General features: G+C 33.5%; 2 protein-coding genes across 2 annotated transcripts; both read left to right on the top strand.

The window, feature by feature from the left end:
* The first annotated feature begins 817 nt into the window (after positions 1–817).
* On the top strand, positions 818–5691 carry LOC105317092 (uncharacterized). Its single transcript, XM_011413624.4, has 2 exons — positions 818–1031; positions 2190–5691. The coding sequence occupies exons 1-2, from the start codon at positions 1029–1031 to the stop codon at positions 3534–3536; spliced, it is 1350 nt and encodes a 449-aa protein (XP_011411926.2). The 5' UTR covers positions 818–1028; the 3' UTR covers positions 3537–5691.
* A 163-nt stretch (positions 5692–5854) lies between these two features.
* LOC105317091 (afadin- and alpha-actinin-binding protein) lies at positions 5855–18323 on the top strand. Its single transcript, XM_011413623.4, has 5 exons — positions 5855–6331; positions 10947–11097; positions 11323–11621; positions 12371–12543; positions 17656–18323. The coding sequence occupies exons 1-5, from the start codon at positions 6266–6268 to the stop codon at positions 17816–17818; spliced, it is 852 nt and encodes a 283-aa protein (XP_011411925.3). The 5' UTR covers positions 5855–6265; the 3' UTR covers positions 17819–18323.
* Positions 18324–18610: the final 287 nt, after the last annotated feature.

Genomic DNA, 18610 nt, shown 5'->3' with positions numbered 1-18610 from the left:
ATCTATACATAATACAACTGTCACTGATGGGCATACAAATGTTAATTCGCGCACTTTTCTCACGGTAATGAAATAATCATATAGAATCTGTAAGCTATATCAATGATATCATCAGAGACACAAATTACATGTTATTTATGTCTCTGATATCATTTTGTAGTGTAAATTGATACCATTTATAACAATCATCTTTTTATTTAATTTTAAACATTATCAAATAAAAATCAGAATGGAGCAATTTTGCTAAGCTTTGATCTACATGTAACTCAATTTATGAAATTTATTTTATAGTTACATTTTTTATCTCGCTCTTTGTTTATCTACTGTTGGCACTCATGAGTAAGATGAAAGGCCTAATTTTAATTAGGATGCCCGTTTCTGATTTATTATAGGCTAATATAAAGCTTGTTTTCCCACCTGATTGCAAATCATGTACGTATATACTTACAGCCAACAAACAAACAACCTGATTACCTAACCCCATTAAAGAAAAAAAAAACAAAAGTATATCATATGAAAGTCATTCATGCCAATTTCAGTTTAATTTTTTGTTTGTTCTGATTTCTTTTTTGGTGGGTTTTTTTTGGGTGGGGGGGGTGGGGGTGGGGGGGGGGGGGGTATTACATAGGTGTAATAATTAATCATAATGAAAAGTCATAAAATAATGAAAGTATAACATATAATGTGCATCGTTTTCCTTCGTTATCGAGATATCTCTGGAAATCTCTACACGTCTTTGATGAATATTTATCATATGACGCGAGGCACTATTCTCGTACACAAAACATACACGAGTTGTGCTGGCATCACCCCATCAGCACCCCTTTCGAGTGCCAGATCAGTAAACATATACACGTACTTGTGCACAGACCCCCACATCACGACTGTGTGTTGATGCAGCTGGAGCCAGAGAGAGCGCTATGGTGAATGGCTGTTAATCTGTAGACGCAGAAAATCTTAGTGAAGTAGAATAGCGACGTAGAATAGTGTAAAAGAAAGTTGGAATATTAGTTTAATGAAGAAACGATATGGTAAGTCCATCATTTGGAAATTTCAAACCATAAAATATTTCCAGACAGTTCTCATTGTTATCTTTGTAAACACCAGACGCTTGTCGGAACATAATTAGATTATAAGGATATACGTTTACATAACAATGGCAGCAGACTTTGTGGTCGCTTCCTTCTTACATTTTTTATATATAAAGCGCAATGTTATTATGATCAACATGTTTTGATTAATAAAGTAATCTGCGTGTATTTTTTTCTTGATATAACGTCACGGGCGTACTGAAGATTCATACCATTAGGTCACAATTGTTTTTGACTGCATATACTAGTATATGCAGTGTATATCTTCAGAAGTTTTTAACAACTCACATTCAGTCATGTAATAAAATGTGATAACTTTACCCTCCAATAATTCAAAATATTCGTTTTGTTTTTCATAGTTACATCCCTTTTGCTAATGTTTGCATGTCAACACAACAAGTGCAAATTGTTTAGGAACAAATTGTTGTATTTTTGTTTTGTTATTTTCGTTCCAATAAAAATAACCACGCGTCTACCGTTGTTAGTCATTCAATTTTTCTACCTCATAGCAGAGAACAGTTTGGTGAATTTAACTATGTATGACGTGGAATATTAATCTTGTAAATTTTGAATTCAGTTTGAGGATAATTGCATGCACCAAATTTAACAAGCATTTCTTTTTTTTTAAAATGACAATGAACATTATTCTTAATAAACTGTGTTGACAGTGTAAAGAAAATATATACAAATTACATTGTCAAGAAGGATAAGTATATTAACCAAGAGAGCTATATAACTCTCTCAATAATTGTATTTATAAATTTACAAATCTTGGTAAGTTGAATTTTGTTTAATACATTTAATAATTTTTTAAATTTTAAAACAATTGGATTTATTATATAATATTTTAGTTAATATATGTTTCTAGCATCTGTTATACAAATATCAGAACAGTTAAACAAATAGTGGAATTCATCCCTAATTTCATTACAAGTACATAATTTACAAATTCTATCCTCTCTTGAAATATTAAACCATCTTTCTGTCTCATGAAACATCCATTTGTTGACAAGGCTGCTTAGTAGATGATGCACAATTTCAAAAAAAAAAAACTTACTGGTGACGTCATGGACTAAAATGACCTACCCTCTCTTCCAGAGTAACGTTATGTTTGACGACATAGAAAGCAGCTGGGAGGATTTACCAGACATCCTTTTGGAGGACATCTTTGTTTTGTTGGAGCCTCGGCATAGACACGAGGCTTCGCAGGTCTGCATCCGCTGGTACGAGACGTTTTATGCCCCAAGAGTCTGGGAACATTTCACACTCAAAGGAAACTTCCTGAAGAAAAGAAGGTACTACGCTCACAAAGGGTACCAACGAGAAACGTGTCCCAGGAAGACTCAGATCTGTCTCCACCAAGTGGGATACCTCTTCAAAAAAATTACTATCACGCCGATTCACGACTTTCAGCATGTGTACGAGTTTATTCGCATTCTTCGCGCATATTTGGGGTACTTTGATGAATTTCCAATGCCACTACTGCGTACTTTTCATTTTACTTTCACGTGCGAGACGCGCGGCATTACGGGTGTAATTCTTCACGGAACAGGCGGGAAGATGATGGAGGAATTGCGGCATCTTCTTCGAAACATGAAATTGTTGAAAGATTTGAAACTTAACAACCTTATGTTAGATGATGCTGAGGTGGAAGGGTTGTTTGAAGCAATCGCTTACAATTGTAGCGACACATTGGAGACCATGGAAATTCTTAATTTTACAAAGGATCCGTACCCTATTCTGGACATTACGCTGTTCAACAACATTCACACACTCAGAACAAGTCCGCAACACCTTGACGATGAGGTCATTATTATTCTTGCGTCATCAAGTGTCTCCAATCTTCACATCATTCAAGGACGCTACACATGTAATACCGATTCCGTGTCAGATGACGCGTGGCGTCTTGTCAAACAAATGGCGCCATATTTTCGCGTCACTTTGGAAGTTCGAGGGCACACAAAGACACCTTTGATTCTTCAACCTCACGCGCCAGTAAACCGCATCGTTTACGATTCGCCAAATTTGAAATTTCCCCACGAGACTGCCGTTTGGATAGTACATTATTACCACGACACTCTTGAATACTTCGCACAAAAGCGACTTCCGCGCACGCACGGTCCTCGCACTTTCCACGACCGCGGCGATGCTGCGTTTCTGATGTTAGCCAGAAGTTGTCCAAAACTACATACACTTATCATCAGCGAGAGAATATCCACAGCAACGGCCATTTTGATCGCAAAGAGTAAACCATCACTTGAAAAGTTTATTGTTCGTCAAAATGGACTGCTTAAAAGATGCGACGGTCCGAAATCGGACAACAGTTTCAGTAATGCGGAAACAAAAGGGATCTCGCGGTCTTATGAAACAACCAGTGAGGAAATTTCTAAAACCTTTGGCAAAAGATGGGTTCCTATGTCAGACAAGAATTTTAAGAAGTTGTGAATCTGGGAAATGCTGCATGTTGCTTCAATCTGTAGAAAAATGTAGCGTATTTTTTACTTTTGTACAACGTTGTTATAGTATGTTGAGCATGGTCAATATTGTTGTACAATTATTCGTACACAGTGCAAAATACCCCTTTAATCATTGTTCAGCATGCTCTATATTTTTGATAAGCCGTTTCCTGAACGTGTTGGTAAGTGTGACTTTTTATTACGCATTCCTGTATGTGATGTTATTTAGGTTATATGATTATATTAAACGTCAATAAAAATGTTAATAACACCGAACTATTTACTGAAAATCTACATTAGACATATTCATGAATTTTGCATGATATTTTAACCAACATCTTGTGAATACATGGCTGAATTCTCGTTCATTGAGTAATTAATTCCTGTTTTTTATGAAAATCAATGCGACGATAAAATCGACTAACTGTCGCGCTGGATATTTCAAGTTAAAATCTATCTAAACAGGACAAAATAAAGGATTGCTTAAACTGTTTTGACTTAACTCAATGATCAATCGTAAGATATTTTACGATATCACCAACTTTCTGTGAATAATGCTTATATATTTTGTTCTTTACATGGAAACATGCGGACGTGATTTGTATATTTGAATTGTGCAATTCCCACAATTGTTATTCTTGTATGAAACACGTGCATAGAAAACATGTGACTTTTCGAACTAACGCCAATATATTTTTTATATTCAAATATCGGTTCAGCATTCTGACATTCTGACAATTAATCTTTGATTAAACGCATTGTGTATACTTGGATATGAATTATTTTTATTTACATACTACGAATAGCATCACTTTAGTATTGGCTGGAAATACAATAAAACTTTCTCTGACTTTTCAAAGATTTTTAAATGCAAAAAGCTATATGTTTTATGAGAACTTTTCCTCCTCTACTAAGCATTACTGTATTTAGTTTCAAGAATCAGTTTTCTTTATTCGGCGTTCCATAGATATTTGTTCATTTAGAACAAATTCTGTAAAAAAAAAAATAATGATAATAAAAACCACTGGAAAATACAAAACCCTTAATGCGTAAAACTCAGTGAAATGATTATCAAATGACAAAAATAATTTTGAAAACATTTAGACAAAAGTACTATATGTAGGTAACAAATTATATTGATATATTTTATTAAGGTGATCAATTAATTTAAAAATCTTTATTGGGTTCATAAATGCAGTTAAGGAAATCATGAAATAGAGTGAAACAACATAAGTTTGGTTATCTTGTGACACTGACCAAGAATCGGTTAAAATTTACGCATATAAGCCTTTCTCTGATTGGCTGAACGATAGATACTAGTAGGTATATGTATACGATTCTTTAGTTTCCGTACCTGGGGTTTTTACAAAGAGTTCATGTTCTAGGACACCAGCACTCGCAAGGTGCGTGTGTGTAAGGCATTAGTTACACGAGGCAATTGTACTTTTTTACGAATTTTTTAAATTTTAATGAAGTATCGTCCCCTTAGCTAAAAACTTTACAGATAGTGACACAGGTAATTACAAATACTGTCAGTAATTTTAATTTAATAACATAATCAAGCAAGAGAGACCTCATAAAGTATTGTTTAGTGTAATTAAAAAGGTTATTAACAATTAAATTGGCAATGCTATGTGATAAATATATGTTTATGTTCTTTAGAGAATAACATACACGTGACAACAATAGTCCTTAAAGTTTGGTTTAATATTGTACTGCATTAAATTGAAAAGCCATTACTCATGTAATATAATTTCTAAGGCAAGGATATTAAATTTAAGGAGACCGACGTTAGTTTTCATTGCGCATGTTTTTGCGCATTCTAAAAAAAATATAGTATTATGTATACATTCTATGATTTTTTTCCGATATCATGAATAAAATTTGAGCACAATAAACAAAATACAGATTTTGAAAAAATGAGTTTTTGAGGAAAATTTTATTTTTAAACGCAAAAACCCCAGATCGGCCTCCTTAAGTTTTAAAATAACACCCCCCCCCCAATTTCTTGATATTATGCGTTTTTATTTATATCATCAAGATGTTGACCACAGTAGTTAGTAATGTTCATTTTACATGTAAATTAAATTTTTTTTATTTATATTTTAAAACCATTACTTTACATGATTAAATTAAAATCTTTTTGTTATTTTTTCAATTTCGCGCTCCATTAAATTTAAATATCCAATAGTTTTTCAGTACTGAGAGGATAGGAGCTTTTGTGGAACCATTATCAAATAATGACGCATATTGATTTCGTCATCTTGAAAGGCGCAACCTTGATTGAGCTAACGAAGTCAGCGGTCCGTGGTCTTCAAAACGCTTTAAAACAATAGATCAACTTCAAAACGAAAGAAACGAACAGAAAACTTTCATTGACATCGAACAAACAATAATATACTGTACTTTTTTTTAAATAGCGCTTTTCTTTTTCTTTAATGCTTTACCTCGCAACATTTCAACAGATGCCTATCCAACATGTCTACAAAAGTATCGATCCTATTCAGCCTCGTTACCTTTAGATCGATGAATCGATTTTCACCTGTCACATGTTGTAACGGTCTTATGATAGGCTCCGAACGGAGTTTAATGTTTTATCTGGAAACCAATATTCATCCAGTCTGCGAATGCAGCGGAGGGCTTAGCATGCTTGGGACAATATCGACGTTGTGACAAAAGAAAACGATCACTGTTGAACATTGAAAACATATTCAGAAGATGGAGGAACTACTGAAAAATGAAACGGTCAAGAAAAAAATTAAGACTCTTTCCGTTGAAATACGGGTAAGTCACAATGACTGTTTTTAAGTTTGAAATCGATTTTTCTGCAATTTAACGGGCGGGAAGAGTGTTTCCTTTCACGCCATTTTAAGCATGGCGGAAAACATTTAGTACAAATTTAATGGGTCCAAAACTTTGTATGGCTGTTGCTTGATTATAGAAGAGGTGTTTTTTGAATGATAATTGAATGGCATAGAACATAGGTGTTAGCCCATTAAGGTTCTTTAAGTAAACTCGAGATTGATGTACTTCTTGGTTCCGATAATAATATGATCGATGTGTTAATCGCCAGAATCTACACTGTGATCCCCATAACGATATCAATAATTTAATTTTAGTGATGATTAAAATGGGGTGTAGGATTGTGATTGATGGTAATTAATGATAATCATAATGCATAAGAATGAGTAGCAATGCGTGTTTGGCTTAAAAAGAGTAAATGGATATTATTCATCATATAATAAACAAAACGCACACAGTAAAACTTTGTACACTGAGATAATTTCTAGAATATGTTAATATTCTTTCTCTCTTAATCAGTTTTTGTGAACACAATAGTATTTTTTTTCTCAGCTACAACAATTCGATTTTTAAGTTTGTTGGTGTAATTTGTTATTTAATTAAAGATTTCTTAGATTCTTTAACAAGTTCCTTCGATTAAACAAGGGGATCTATGGATCTAATTCTAGAAAGATTTGGTTCTATGTTTATAAATAAACCTTTCTTTTCATCTTTTCTATTTTGAAAATGAAAAATCGAATAATATTTTATTTCGATATTACGCCCCAATTGTATAATGCCTGTTATCCATTCAGATATGTTATCAATAAATACTCTAATAAAATATGTACAACTTGCTTTTTAAAACAAGTTTGGGTTGAACTTGTTTTATGATTAAACACGAAAGTTATATATAATCTTGCCATTAAATCCCTTGCATAAAATACAAATAAAGGAAGGCGGAAAAACGAAAAACATGTACATATGACGTGTAATCAAAACATGGACTCGTTCCCTAGCACTGCTTGGCAATGCTTGTATCAAAGTTGAAATTAAACTGTTATAAAACTTTATGCGCATTTTCTTTTTCAAAAATATCTTGTTTTTCGTTTACTGTTATATATTTATTATGTGTGATCGTTAATTATTGATTATCAATGTAAGTCATTTCTTAAATGATATTTCAACGTCAAATTCTATTTGTATTAGTTAACTGAAGAGTTGGTATTGTCCATATATCAAAAGCACCGAACAATACTTAGATATCGCCAAATAAAACATACAACGGGATGTTTGAATAACGAATGAGTGTAGTTTAGTTTTTACGTTTCCTTTTTCATGCATTTGCAGATACAACAATGAACTCTTAGTATAGATGTTGTTGCAATACAATGGTGCGAACGATTTTTACCATCAAATAGATTTGATCATTAAAAACTTATTTGAAAATGTTAACTAGAATTTCCAGGACGTCGAAAAATACCAACACGTAATTACCCGAAACAACCAACGGAATGTGACATGTTTAATTGTATCGAGAAAAGTTCATGAATTTATATGGAAAGAAAGCTCCGTTCCGTCTGTGCATAAACCAGAACATCCAAATGTATATTTTCTTTGTGGCCATTCATCTATATGATTGGGTAACTGATAAGGCGTAGATAAAAAGCTGGATTGATAGAACAATTTTAACAAGACCTTGGACTGTAAATGTTGTATTTACTGCCACCCGGTAAATTCAAAATTAACAACATGACAGTAGGATGTAACTATCTTTTTCTTACGTCAAAACAATTGAAAAATGACACTGGTTTCAAAAGAAATATACAAAGATTGCGTAGTCTTAGCTCAAATGCCAGACAAATCTTGTTGATTATAATGAGCTATGGCCGAGTGGCCAGCAATGAAATAGACAGGGCTACGTCCCATTGCTGTTTGACACAACTACCCAAAGTCCAAGCTCCTGTTAAAATGGTTCTAAGCATACAATGGACGAAAAACCATTTTTAAAATATTAGGAAACGTATGCAACGAGGAGATGAATTAAAAAAAAAATTAATGCTGTATTGTTTCAAACTTCTGAGGACATTTACAAGAGAAACAAGATATAAAAGAGCATTAATGATCCGACTTTTACAGCTGATGTGTGCGAACAAAACATCTTGTCGCTAAGAGTTAAAGCACCGTTAAAATTCAGTTTATTCTGCTCATTTTCATTTTTTAACCCATGTTTAATAAATAGCATAAATGGTTGTGTTGCCTTTGGAATCTTCATTAGATCATTACGATATCACTAAGTGACCATGCATTAATTTTCTATTCGCTAAATTGGATGTCTTTTCTTCTTTAAGTAACAAGCTCTGTCCGACTTCTCAAGAACCTTGGGCTAGGACGTTTATTTGTAGACGTTCGTCGAAGGAATCTGTAGAATAACGCTCCATCAATATCGACCTTACATATGCCAATATGACATTAAGTAGAATTAGTTCCTGCAGTCAGGGAGGACACAGCCCCCATCGATCCAAACCTATTAACACCACAGTCCACGTGTTTGTGTTTCTATTGTCTGGACACAGCAATGTCGATCAAAACTTTTCCTTTTCGATTTTTTATTAATTGCACAGAGCGTATGTGACCCTTGTTTTTGATGCTGCGTTGCTGTTCACAAAGGCGTTTAAATATTCACTTGCACTGGGTGATACATCAAAAGAAGGCTACATTTATGTCCATCGTTCGATTTATATCGATTTTTATGCTCAATAAGAACAAAAGTCATATTATGAATTTCGTCCATTGTATTTCATTAACAAGTCAATGTAAAATGATAACAGTTATTCAATTTTCCATGTTCAAATATTCATTAGGCAAAAGCATCTCTTATTAATACCTGACTTCTAGAAAAAGGTGACATTGAAAGATTTGTCGTAAATTAATCTAAAGGAATATATATTTAAGTCATGTAGAATACTCAAAAAATAAAAATATCCATGTATTGCAAAATAAATTACAGGGGTTTTAGAGAACTTAGATACAGTGAGAAAGACATATAAAATTTCATGTCATAGAAATGCAAGTCTCACATGCAAATAAAATATGTTTAGTGATAATAAGTCAGGATACAAATAAAAATAAACGAGTAAGTAAAAAGCCTCAGGGTTTTTTAAAGCAATATGGGCTGCAATTTTCATGTTGAATTTTTTTTTTATAGAAAATGTTTTTTATCTTCTAAAATGACAAAAAATATCATGGTTTTAAAATTTCTATCAGCTCTGTTTTTGTGGGAAAAGTCATTTAAAAGAAGCCTTAACTGGAGCAAAATTGAATTATTGTCGTCCTGTACAAAAATTGATCTGCTATGTATTCCTTATAAATGAAATCTTTTTTCTGACAAAAATTAATGATTTTTTTCAAATCTTATTTATCATAAAAGTTTAAGTTACAGGCAGACTTGTCACACCAGCAGGTTTTTGCAGCAAAATAAAATTCTAAAAAAATACAGCTTATATTGCTTTAAAATTCTTATTCAAGTGTGAATTTTTGGAATACTTGTCCCCTTCTAAAACAAGTTCGACTTATCTTAAAAAATGACCATATCGACCTATGCACATAACTTATAATACATTTTAAAATAAGAAGTTAAGGGTATTACCAGTCTTAAGTTTGCGTGTTTGCGAAAATGACCTCCCGTGATTAAACACAATCACCGGTCTACTTGTGATCTTGAGATCGAAATGTACATGTACTTCGTGGCAAGCAGCGAGAATCTGTTAATCAATCTACAAGCTTTACAAATCTACGGAGGCAATTTACAGGATAAACTTCTATTATACCTTTTTACCATTTGTTTCCCAGTAGGCACCAAACAACAGATCGTGAATAGGTGTGCTATAAAATATAAAAACATTTTATCGATTAAAAGTTTCTACAGAGAAGATTCTAATTACAAACATAAATAGATGCAATAAACGAGAGAGAATGAGAGAGAGAGAGAGAGAGAGAGAGAGAGAGAGAGAGAGAGAGAGAGAGAGAGAGAGAGAGAGAAAGGTCGAAACGTAAACATCTGTTTGTAAAAACCACAGAGTTAAATTGGATAGGATTGAATTAATCGAAATGCAATGGTGAGATAGCTTTTAGCTCAGGTAGGCATCGCTGAGTTAGTTTCCGGAAGGGATAGAGGATGATTTACTATGCTACAGTCAGCTTATTTCAAGCAACTAGTATCAGATGACCTGTTAGTTTCAGTATCTCTTGTTGCGATACAACAATATACGCGCTAAAAATGGGATATAAGTTGTAAGCATATTATATACAATACACAAATAAACTCGGGACATAAATATTTAGTGACATCGCGAACGCCGATTGTAATGATCAAAAGATAAAAAATGGAACAAATCGATTTCTATTTCTAAAATATTACTTTTGTATTTCACAATATCACAGATCAAAAGCTTTATGGAAAATATACACGAGTCGAACATTTACAAAATGTTGATATACTTGTACAAGTATATATCAGTTAGATTTGTTGCTTTAAAAGGAAGACATATGACCTAGTCTTCAATTAGATTATGTCCAGGATATGGACCATCATAACACAACATTATTTTTATTACAGAAAGCTTTCATCGAGTCTTTACTGGACCTGTTCGAGCAGGAGACAGAGGATATGATAGACGCTATAGAGGAAAGCAGGATGGAGCTGCGAGGGACCATGCTCGATTTCGAGGACGAGACTGAGCAATTACGAGCAGAGTCACGAATGCTGGGTACGCCAATGCCTCTTCATCTGTCTCTGCAATTACAGAGTTCCGGCATGCGATTGTTGTGATGCGATTACAACAATTACCTTTTGTTCTTGAATTGCAATCCATTTAAAAATGAAATATGCCCCAAGTTGAATTCAAATAACATCTTAAGTAATTGACATTTTTTGCTGTTATGCATAATCATTGATTATTTTTATGTATGTATTGTTACTTTTGTTCTTTTAGAACAACAACGATTGGACTACGAGAAGAATGCCGTCGACAGATATCTGGAGAAGAAAGGTCGTAAGGGACAGGGTTCCCGGGCATCTTCTCGAGTTTCGATCGTCAACGAGAGAGATGACGCAAGGAGTCGCGCAGCCGTCGTTGACTACATCCGGAAAAAGAAAGACAGAAGCGGAAGTTCTCTCAGCGTTCACAGTAACCCGAACGTTAGGTCCCCAAGCAGCAATGACCGGCCGGTCAGTGTCATCAGCTCACGGAGCTTACCGACCCCCGTCATGTCCCAGAAAACCATCGAAGAGGTATTGGATAATAACTTGTTACAGAATTTTAGTCAATGAGCCATGGCTTTTAATTATAAGTTGTCCCAAGTTTTTGTTTCCATCACTTATTTGTACTAGTATTCATAAATACATGTACATGTACCTTTAGTGCCAAAACAACATATGCATACACACTAGAATGAAAAAATCCGAAAAGTTTTGTTTTAATTATTTTTTTTATTATTTTTTTTTATTAAATTTTTGTTTTGTTTTGAAAATGCTCTCCTCCATTGGATCGATATCTCTCTGAAATACACGGATAAAATACTTTTTAGGGAATTTTTATTGTACGCGATATAATAGTACTCGGATGATAATCCTTAAAATATGCGAACTATTCAAAACTTAAAAATAAATGAAAGATATAATTTTTTTCCATTATAAATCACCGTAAGAAATTTGTTTTCATCCTTGTCAATTTCTCCGTCCAAAACAAGAAAACGGTGTCAAATTGGAAATCTTGGTCTTTTTTCTTTATTTCAATTTTAAGTGTATTTATTGATGTGTAACGTTATGTATTCTCAATAAGGAAATTGACAAAAAGTGATGGATACGGTAACTTGAGACTAACTAGAAGCAACATTGCAGAATCAAAACAACAGTCATTTATACAAGCGGACCGTGGCTCCAGACTGGCAGTAACATGAAACAATCAAAACTCAAGCTAACCACAAAGATCAATAAACGGTTGAAAAAAGTTTGGTAATGATAAAAAATGAACGTTTCAGGAAACGGATCTAATCATGAAGAATATGACACACGCGGACAACCAGATGGCGTACCAGAGACATCGCCACGCCGAGATGCTGGAGAAACGAAGACAGGAGAGAGCGGTGAAGAAGAAGTCGACCGAGGAGAAGGCACTGGAGCTGCTAGAGAAGGCGCTACAAGTGGACAAACAGTACGTGTCGATTACGTCATGATAATGTCAAAATGATGCCTTTTCCCGCGTGTTGTTAATTAGGCCAATTTTTGGAAAACATATTTGTATATTTTGGTATTTTCCGTACTGAAAATATACTGCAAATTTCACTTTAAAAAGCGAATTTTAAGGGCCAATTGATTTTTTAAAATGAAATTCAAGGATCTTGTTTAAAAGATTTGAAGGAACACATTTACTCATCTTACAATTATCTTCAAATCATGAAATTTATCCAGATTGGGTGTAGCAATCACTTAACTATAGCCGTAAATACCGTATATTTGTGTTTATCATAAATGAATCAAAAATGGAATCAATAGAATTAATGGTGGCTAAATTTCAAGAATTTGTTATAACCCTTTCGCTATGATGTAATTAGTAATTATATCATATAGGTAAACCTTCAAAATTAACCCGTAGTATTTGACCAACTATGAAAAATGGCCCAACAAAAAATTAATTCCAGATTTTCAATCTTCTCGCTTAATTAAGGTGGTATGGGGCGCATCCATGTTGTGACGTACTCTTTATCAAAATAAACAATAAAATGAAATGTAATTTTATAGTTTATTCAGAACTTTCACCTAATAGCGTAGCGCAGTGGATTAGAGGGTTCACTACGAATATGTAACTCATGAGTTCGAATCCCAGTGGGGATTTCATATTTTTTTGCCTTCCAAAAATTTTCAAAACGTAGTTTTAGGGGTAAATATTGTAAAATTTGAAAATTCTAAACCGGTGAAAGTATTTTAATTATAATGTACTTCAAACCATATTAAGGTAGCTCGCGGATTTACCTGCTTGTGAGAAAACCTACCTTGAAAATTTGTCCATGTGATCCATAGGTTTCATAGTTTTATTTCTGAAATTTATTTAAGATTCGTCTGCTGCGCGTCTGCAACGCTATTTCAATGAAATATATAGTAAAATGCACATTTTAACCGAGAAACGCATTACAAAACTATGTTCCAAACTTTTAAACGATTTAGACGAAATTAATCATACTCAACACAAAAACAGAGGAGATAATTATGAATCAATTCATAAAAAAAATCAGTATGTGTTCTCGGCCAATTTTTGGCAAAAAAACTTTAAAGATTTAAAAGATTTCTCAAAACCCTATATTTTCATTACGACGTTAGCCTGACGTCATCATTTCCTTACTTCTTAGAACACCAAAATTGAAATGCATTTATTGACAAGACTAGCTGTTTAACACATTTTAGAACATGTTAATGCTTATTAGGCATAATTGTGAATGTTATTTAAAAATGCAATTAATGTAAGGCTGTAAAGATACAGAAAATTGCTCTTTTTATTTTTATGAAACTCTGAGTCAATCAATGCAAAAATAAAATGCGAGGCAACTACGGACATTATAAGTAAGTAATCGAATAAAACAGGTATCTCAAGCCAAAAGAAATTTAAGAATTTAATCGGTAGTACAGATTACGGAAGTTATAATTGTAAAAAAAAAAAAAAGCGAAGTTAATGCATACATTCTATTTTAAAACATGACTTTAAATGGAAGAGTTCTAACGCACACTCATTCTTTATCTTTATAGAACAAAATGTGATAATGTATGTGACATCTTTAAATTTTCAGCACTTGATAGTATAAATCTTTGTATAAACAGTCATAAACCGCATATAAGCTTTTTGAAATATTTTCTTTTATACTTCTAAATATCTCATTTGTCATTTTAACGAGGCCGGGTCTAATTTGTTCTGCCCTAGATTTTTGGATGAAACTTTTTACATGAATTTCTACTGATATAATTATTATTTTAAGATTAAAAAATAAGACATTTACCACACCTTTTGTTTAGGGGGTCATCTCAAAGTGTGTTAATCTTTAACATAGGACCCTATGGGATTTTGCTTGAAATGTATAAATTTTGCATATTTTTTACATTTTTTCAAAACTTCTGCCCTAGGGATTTCTTTTTCTGTTCTATATATTAAAGTTATTGCTAAAAGGCATCTAATGGTCAAATAAAAAAAACCTTTTACCTCCTGGTTTGTTCCAGGGGTCTTATCAAAGTTGATTTTTGTATGCCCAATTTCCCAGATTCGTCAGATAATGGCTATTTTTTATTTGACAAAAGCGGAAAAGGTGATCTAAATAGTATTATTAAAACATTCAGACATATTTAAGTAATAAAAAAATATATAACATCACATATTAAGGGTCATTGATATAAAATACATGTTTACTGTCTGAAATATATGAATTTAGCTATATTTAGGCGGGTTAAGAAAACGTGACAGAAGGCTAGGCTTGCTGAACCCTCTTCACGTTTTCGACCCGAGCCCAGATATAGCTTATACTTCGAGACATTTATGTTTATTCCACAATATAACATTATTTTTACGCATCAAACGAGATATTTTCAACAATTTTCGCTGAATATCTGCAGTTGAAACTATCACGCCATGGCGTCAACCAAGCAAAAAGATGACGTCACAATACAAATGAAACGCTGCGCGAAAGCGTGCGTACTCGTTCTGTACTCGGCCTCGTTAAAATAAAATTATGAGTTTACTATGACGGTCAACTCTTTACGTCGATTCCTATTGTGACGTCAGCAAACCCGCGAGCTACGTTAATATCGACGTCCAAAAGAATCACCTCCATCGAAGCTATTAGTTACTACAACAGATTAATTTAGAAAACTCAAAAAGGGAGATTTTATTTTTCAAGAGAAACACAAGATATCAGAAATACATCTGTAAAAATATCTTCAGCAAAGCACCAGTTTACTAACAAAATCGTATGTACAGAAGAAAAATTATTTTTTAAAATGACGCTTTATGGAATTTGACCTCGTTGCGATCCGATACAAACTTGATGTACATCATGTTAATATAAGTAATTCTTAAAGTGGTATCGATTGACAGATTGGAAGAGAGATTGTCGGGAACAGAATCAACCTAGATCATTTTATTACAATTATTATACTATAATATATGAGTGCTAGTGATTTGTGTGGATAAACTATTGTATGTGATCTCCTACAATCTAAGATTTTAAGACACGGAAATCAGATCGTATGATATTTCAAGACCCAACTTGCAATCGACTTTACATTACAGTGTTGCGTTGTCCATGCACTATGACCAAAGAGTGGTCAGCCGAAGTCTTAGAAATATTGTCCGGCATACAGTATAAGATGGGAAGAAAACTTGATATATCAAATTCCTGATATTATTCAGAACATTTATGCAAATATATACAAGTATACTTTGACCATTATGAAAAGTCAGCAACCTGACAAGATTAAGAGCTAAAGCTAGTTTGGCGATATTAATGGTGATGTGTTTTATCGAGTTTAGCTTCCTGTTTTTCGCTATTACCTAATGAATTATTGAACACATTGTCGGAAAAATTCGAGGTAACATAGAAGATTTTATCACTTTTTATGCAGTTTCAACATCCGACTAACTGGTAATTTGAATTCAAAGTGATAGTTAATAAACTACCGGTATGACGCTAGTGTAATATGAACATTAAAGATATATGAAGATGCTTTCCTGCATCAGCTACCGATTATATATCATCATTATCGCTTAGTTCTATGGAAATCAATGATAAAACCTATGTAAGTTGATAGCGAACAATTCCATATTGACTTTCAGCGTAATCATAAATAATAAATCATAAAGTTTCAAACTCAAACAAGTAATCATAAAGTTTCCAACTCAAACAAGTAATCAATTTAAAGTAAAATAATTAGTACATAAGTCAGCTTTTATTCTCTTCTAAATAGCAATTAGATCAATTAGGTGTTGTTTGATCATTAAACACTTTTATTGTTACTCTGAAAGATGGAATGGAAATATTCGAGTGTAGGTGCAGAAATGCAGCCATGGTCCACAACATTGTGCTGTTAGAATATTTTGAAACTTGATCAATTAAATGATTTAATTAAAGCTAACACTGGAACCTGGGTTTGTGCCATTCTATAATATAGGTTCACGAATATAAAAATGTCCAGTTTTTAGCAAGTCTTTGAAACTCGAACGGTCTCACCAAAAGTGTTTCATCACCAGCGTATTTCAGTCGCCATTATTCAGCGTATTTCAGTCGCCATTATTGATTTGAATTTCCTTGTTTTACTGTTTCACGTCCCGTCGATATTTTACCCTCAATGATCTCTGTAAGGTGCTCATAGCCCTTCACCATACACTGTTCAGACTCCTACGTTGCCATCGGTACCATGACATGGGAGTTCGGGTTTTTAAAAAAGCTATTGAAGGAATAAGGAATCATTCTTTGGGTATTATGAGGTGATCAAATGCGGTCGGGAGTTATCAAATCAAATAAGGTATGATAGGTTTGATCATGCCATCGTATTTGATTACCTCATATTATTAAAAGAATGATTTCTTGGAATCATTTTAACAAGAGCTTGGACTTTGGTTTAGTTGCGTTAAACAGTAATGTGATGTACATGTAGGTCTGTCTTTTCATTGCTGGCCACTCAGATATGGCTCTTTGAAATCAACAAGATCTGTCTGGCTTTTAAGCTAAGACTACGTAATCGATGCAAATTACACTTGAAACCAGCGTCATTTTTAACTCGACAAGCTGGAGGTCTTGTTAAAATGGTTCTATTATCACATCGTAAATCTCTGAGTTTTTCAACAGAACCGTTTTAACAAGAGCTTGGACTTTGGGCAGTACGTGACTAATTCCGATCATAGATGAGACGAGGTCTACTTATTGTATCTGTTCAGTCAGTGGCAAATATATATGAATACATTGAATGCAGACACTCGTCCGACTTCATTAAGGGATGTACGTTTCGTTAAAACAGCGCCAATTTCATACAACTTCCGGTTTTAACAGTCTTTGAAAATTAATGAGCGAGCTACTCTTGGATAAAAAAAGAATAAAGGGAGTCAATATTGAAAGCCTGTTTTGATGAGCAAACTAGAAAGTAACATCCCACCGAAAGTCCAAGCTCTTGTTAGAACGGTTCTAATGTAATGATAGGGTAATGTAAGTTGGCAATGTGAAATTTTAGTATTTAACCTTGATAAATCAGCTATATTGAAAAACCTTAAATTACACTGTATATTTTTCAGATTGGCAGCCAAGAAAGAAATGCAAAACAGAAAGCTTCAGGAGCGGCTGGACGAAATGAAGAAGAAGAAAGAACGCGACATGGCCGCTTCACGCGCCATGTCCAGAGTAGAGGACGACTTTGGGCACACAAACGAGGCTTTTGAGGACCTCGAAAGGTACTGACACCAAATCAAAACATACCGGTCAAGTGTTCAGTCCGGCAATTCTCAGCGAATTCTACGGTCTCAGTATATCCCGTTTTGCAGTTCATTCGTATATCTTTCTGGGGAGTGAGACTGTGTTTTTAAAACATATCGAAGAAGTCACGATAATGGAGGAATTCTCGAAAGTAGTTCTTCAATAATGCGGGTTTTTATTTTCTTGTATTTCACTCTGGTCATTGTAGAAACAACATTAATAATAATTCGAGGCAAGTACATGTGTACTTGAAAAGTGATAATAGAGAAATTTATTAATAACTAGTACTTAATTGTTGATTGTATTCGTTATTGTTGAGAGAGAAAGAGAGAGGGAGATATATAGAAAATAGACAGAGTGTGTGTAAACCAGTTTACTATTCCATAGATTACAAATTAATTCATTCACGGCAATATTTTGATGTCATTCTCATTGCATTTTGTTTGTTAAATTGGTAGTCAAAATATTGTAATAAACAATACAAAATTTCTTCTTTTGTCCTTATATACCTTATCTTGTGTGTGTATTTGCGAGGTTAATCGATCAATCCATCATTGTTCTGATTTCAATTACTCCATTATAGCTTTCATATAAATTACTTATCAATTATTTAAAGTGGCCATATACACATGATATAAAGATGAGAAGTGAATTTATTGCATAAAGGGTAATTCAGGTCTAGGAAGGCTAAATTGGTAACAAGTGACCAGCTCACAGACCATTATCGCTAACTGCTTACCAAATTACATGGTCACATTTTGCTTATACTTGTATAAT

This window comes from Magallana gigas, chromosome 7, assembly GCF_963853765.1.
Source record: "Magallana gigas chromosome 7, xbMagGiga1.1, whole genome shotgun sequence".
Classification (NCBI taxonomy): domain Eukaryota; kingdom Metazoa; phylum Mollusca; class Bivalvia; order Ostreida; family Ostreidae; genus Magallana; species Magallana gigas.
Note: the sequence above shows the minus strand (reverse complement) of the source record. Positions and strands in the feature narration are given on the sequence as shown.

What these genes read in the sequence shown, in the direction of transcription:
- LOC105317091 (XM_011413623.4), top strand. Translation starts at nt 6,266, where the DNA reads ATGGAGGAACTACTGAAAAATGAAACGGTCAAGAAAAAAATTAAGACT. An exon ending in AGCAGAGTCACGAATGCTGG is followed by an intron (nt 11,098 to 11,322) that starts GTACGCCAATGC and finishes TTGTTCTTTTAG; the next exon opens with AACAACAACGATTGGACTAC. An exon ending in GCGCTACAAGTGGACAAACA is followed by an intron (nt 12,544 to 17,655) that starts GTACGTGTCGAT and finishes TATATTTTTCAG; the next exon opens with ATTGGCAGCCAAGAAAGAAA.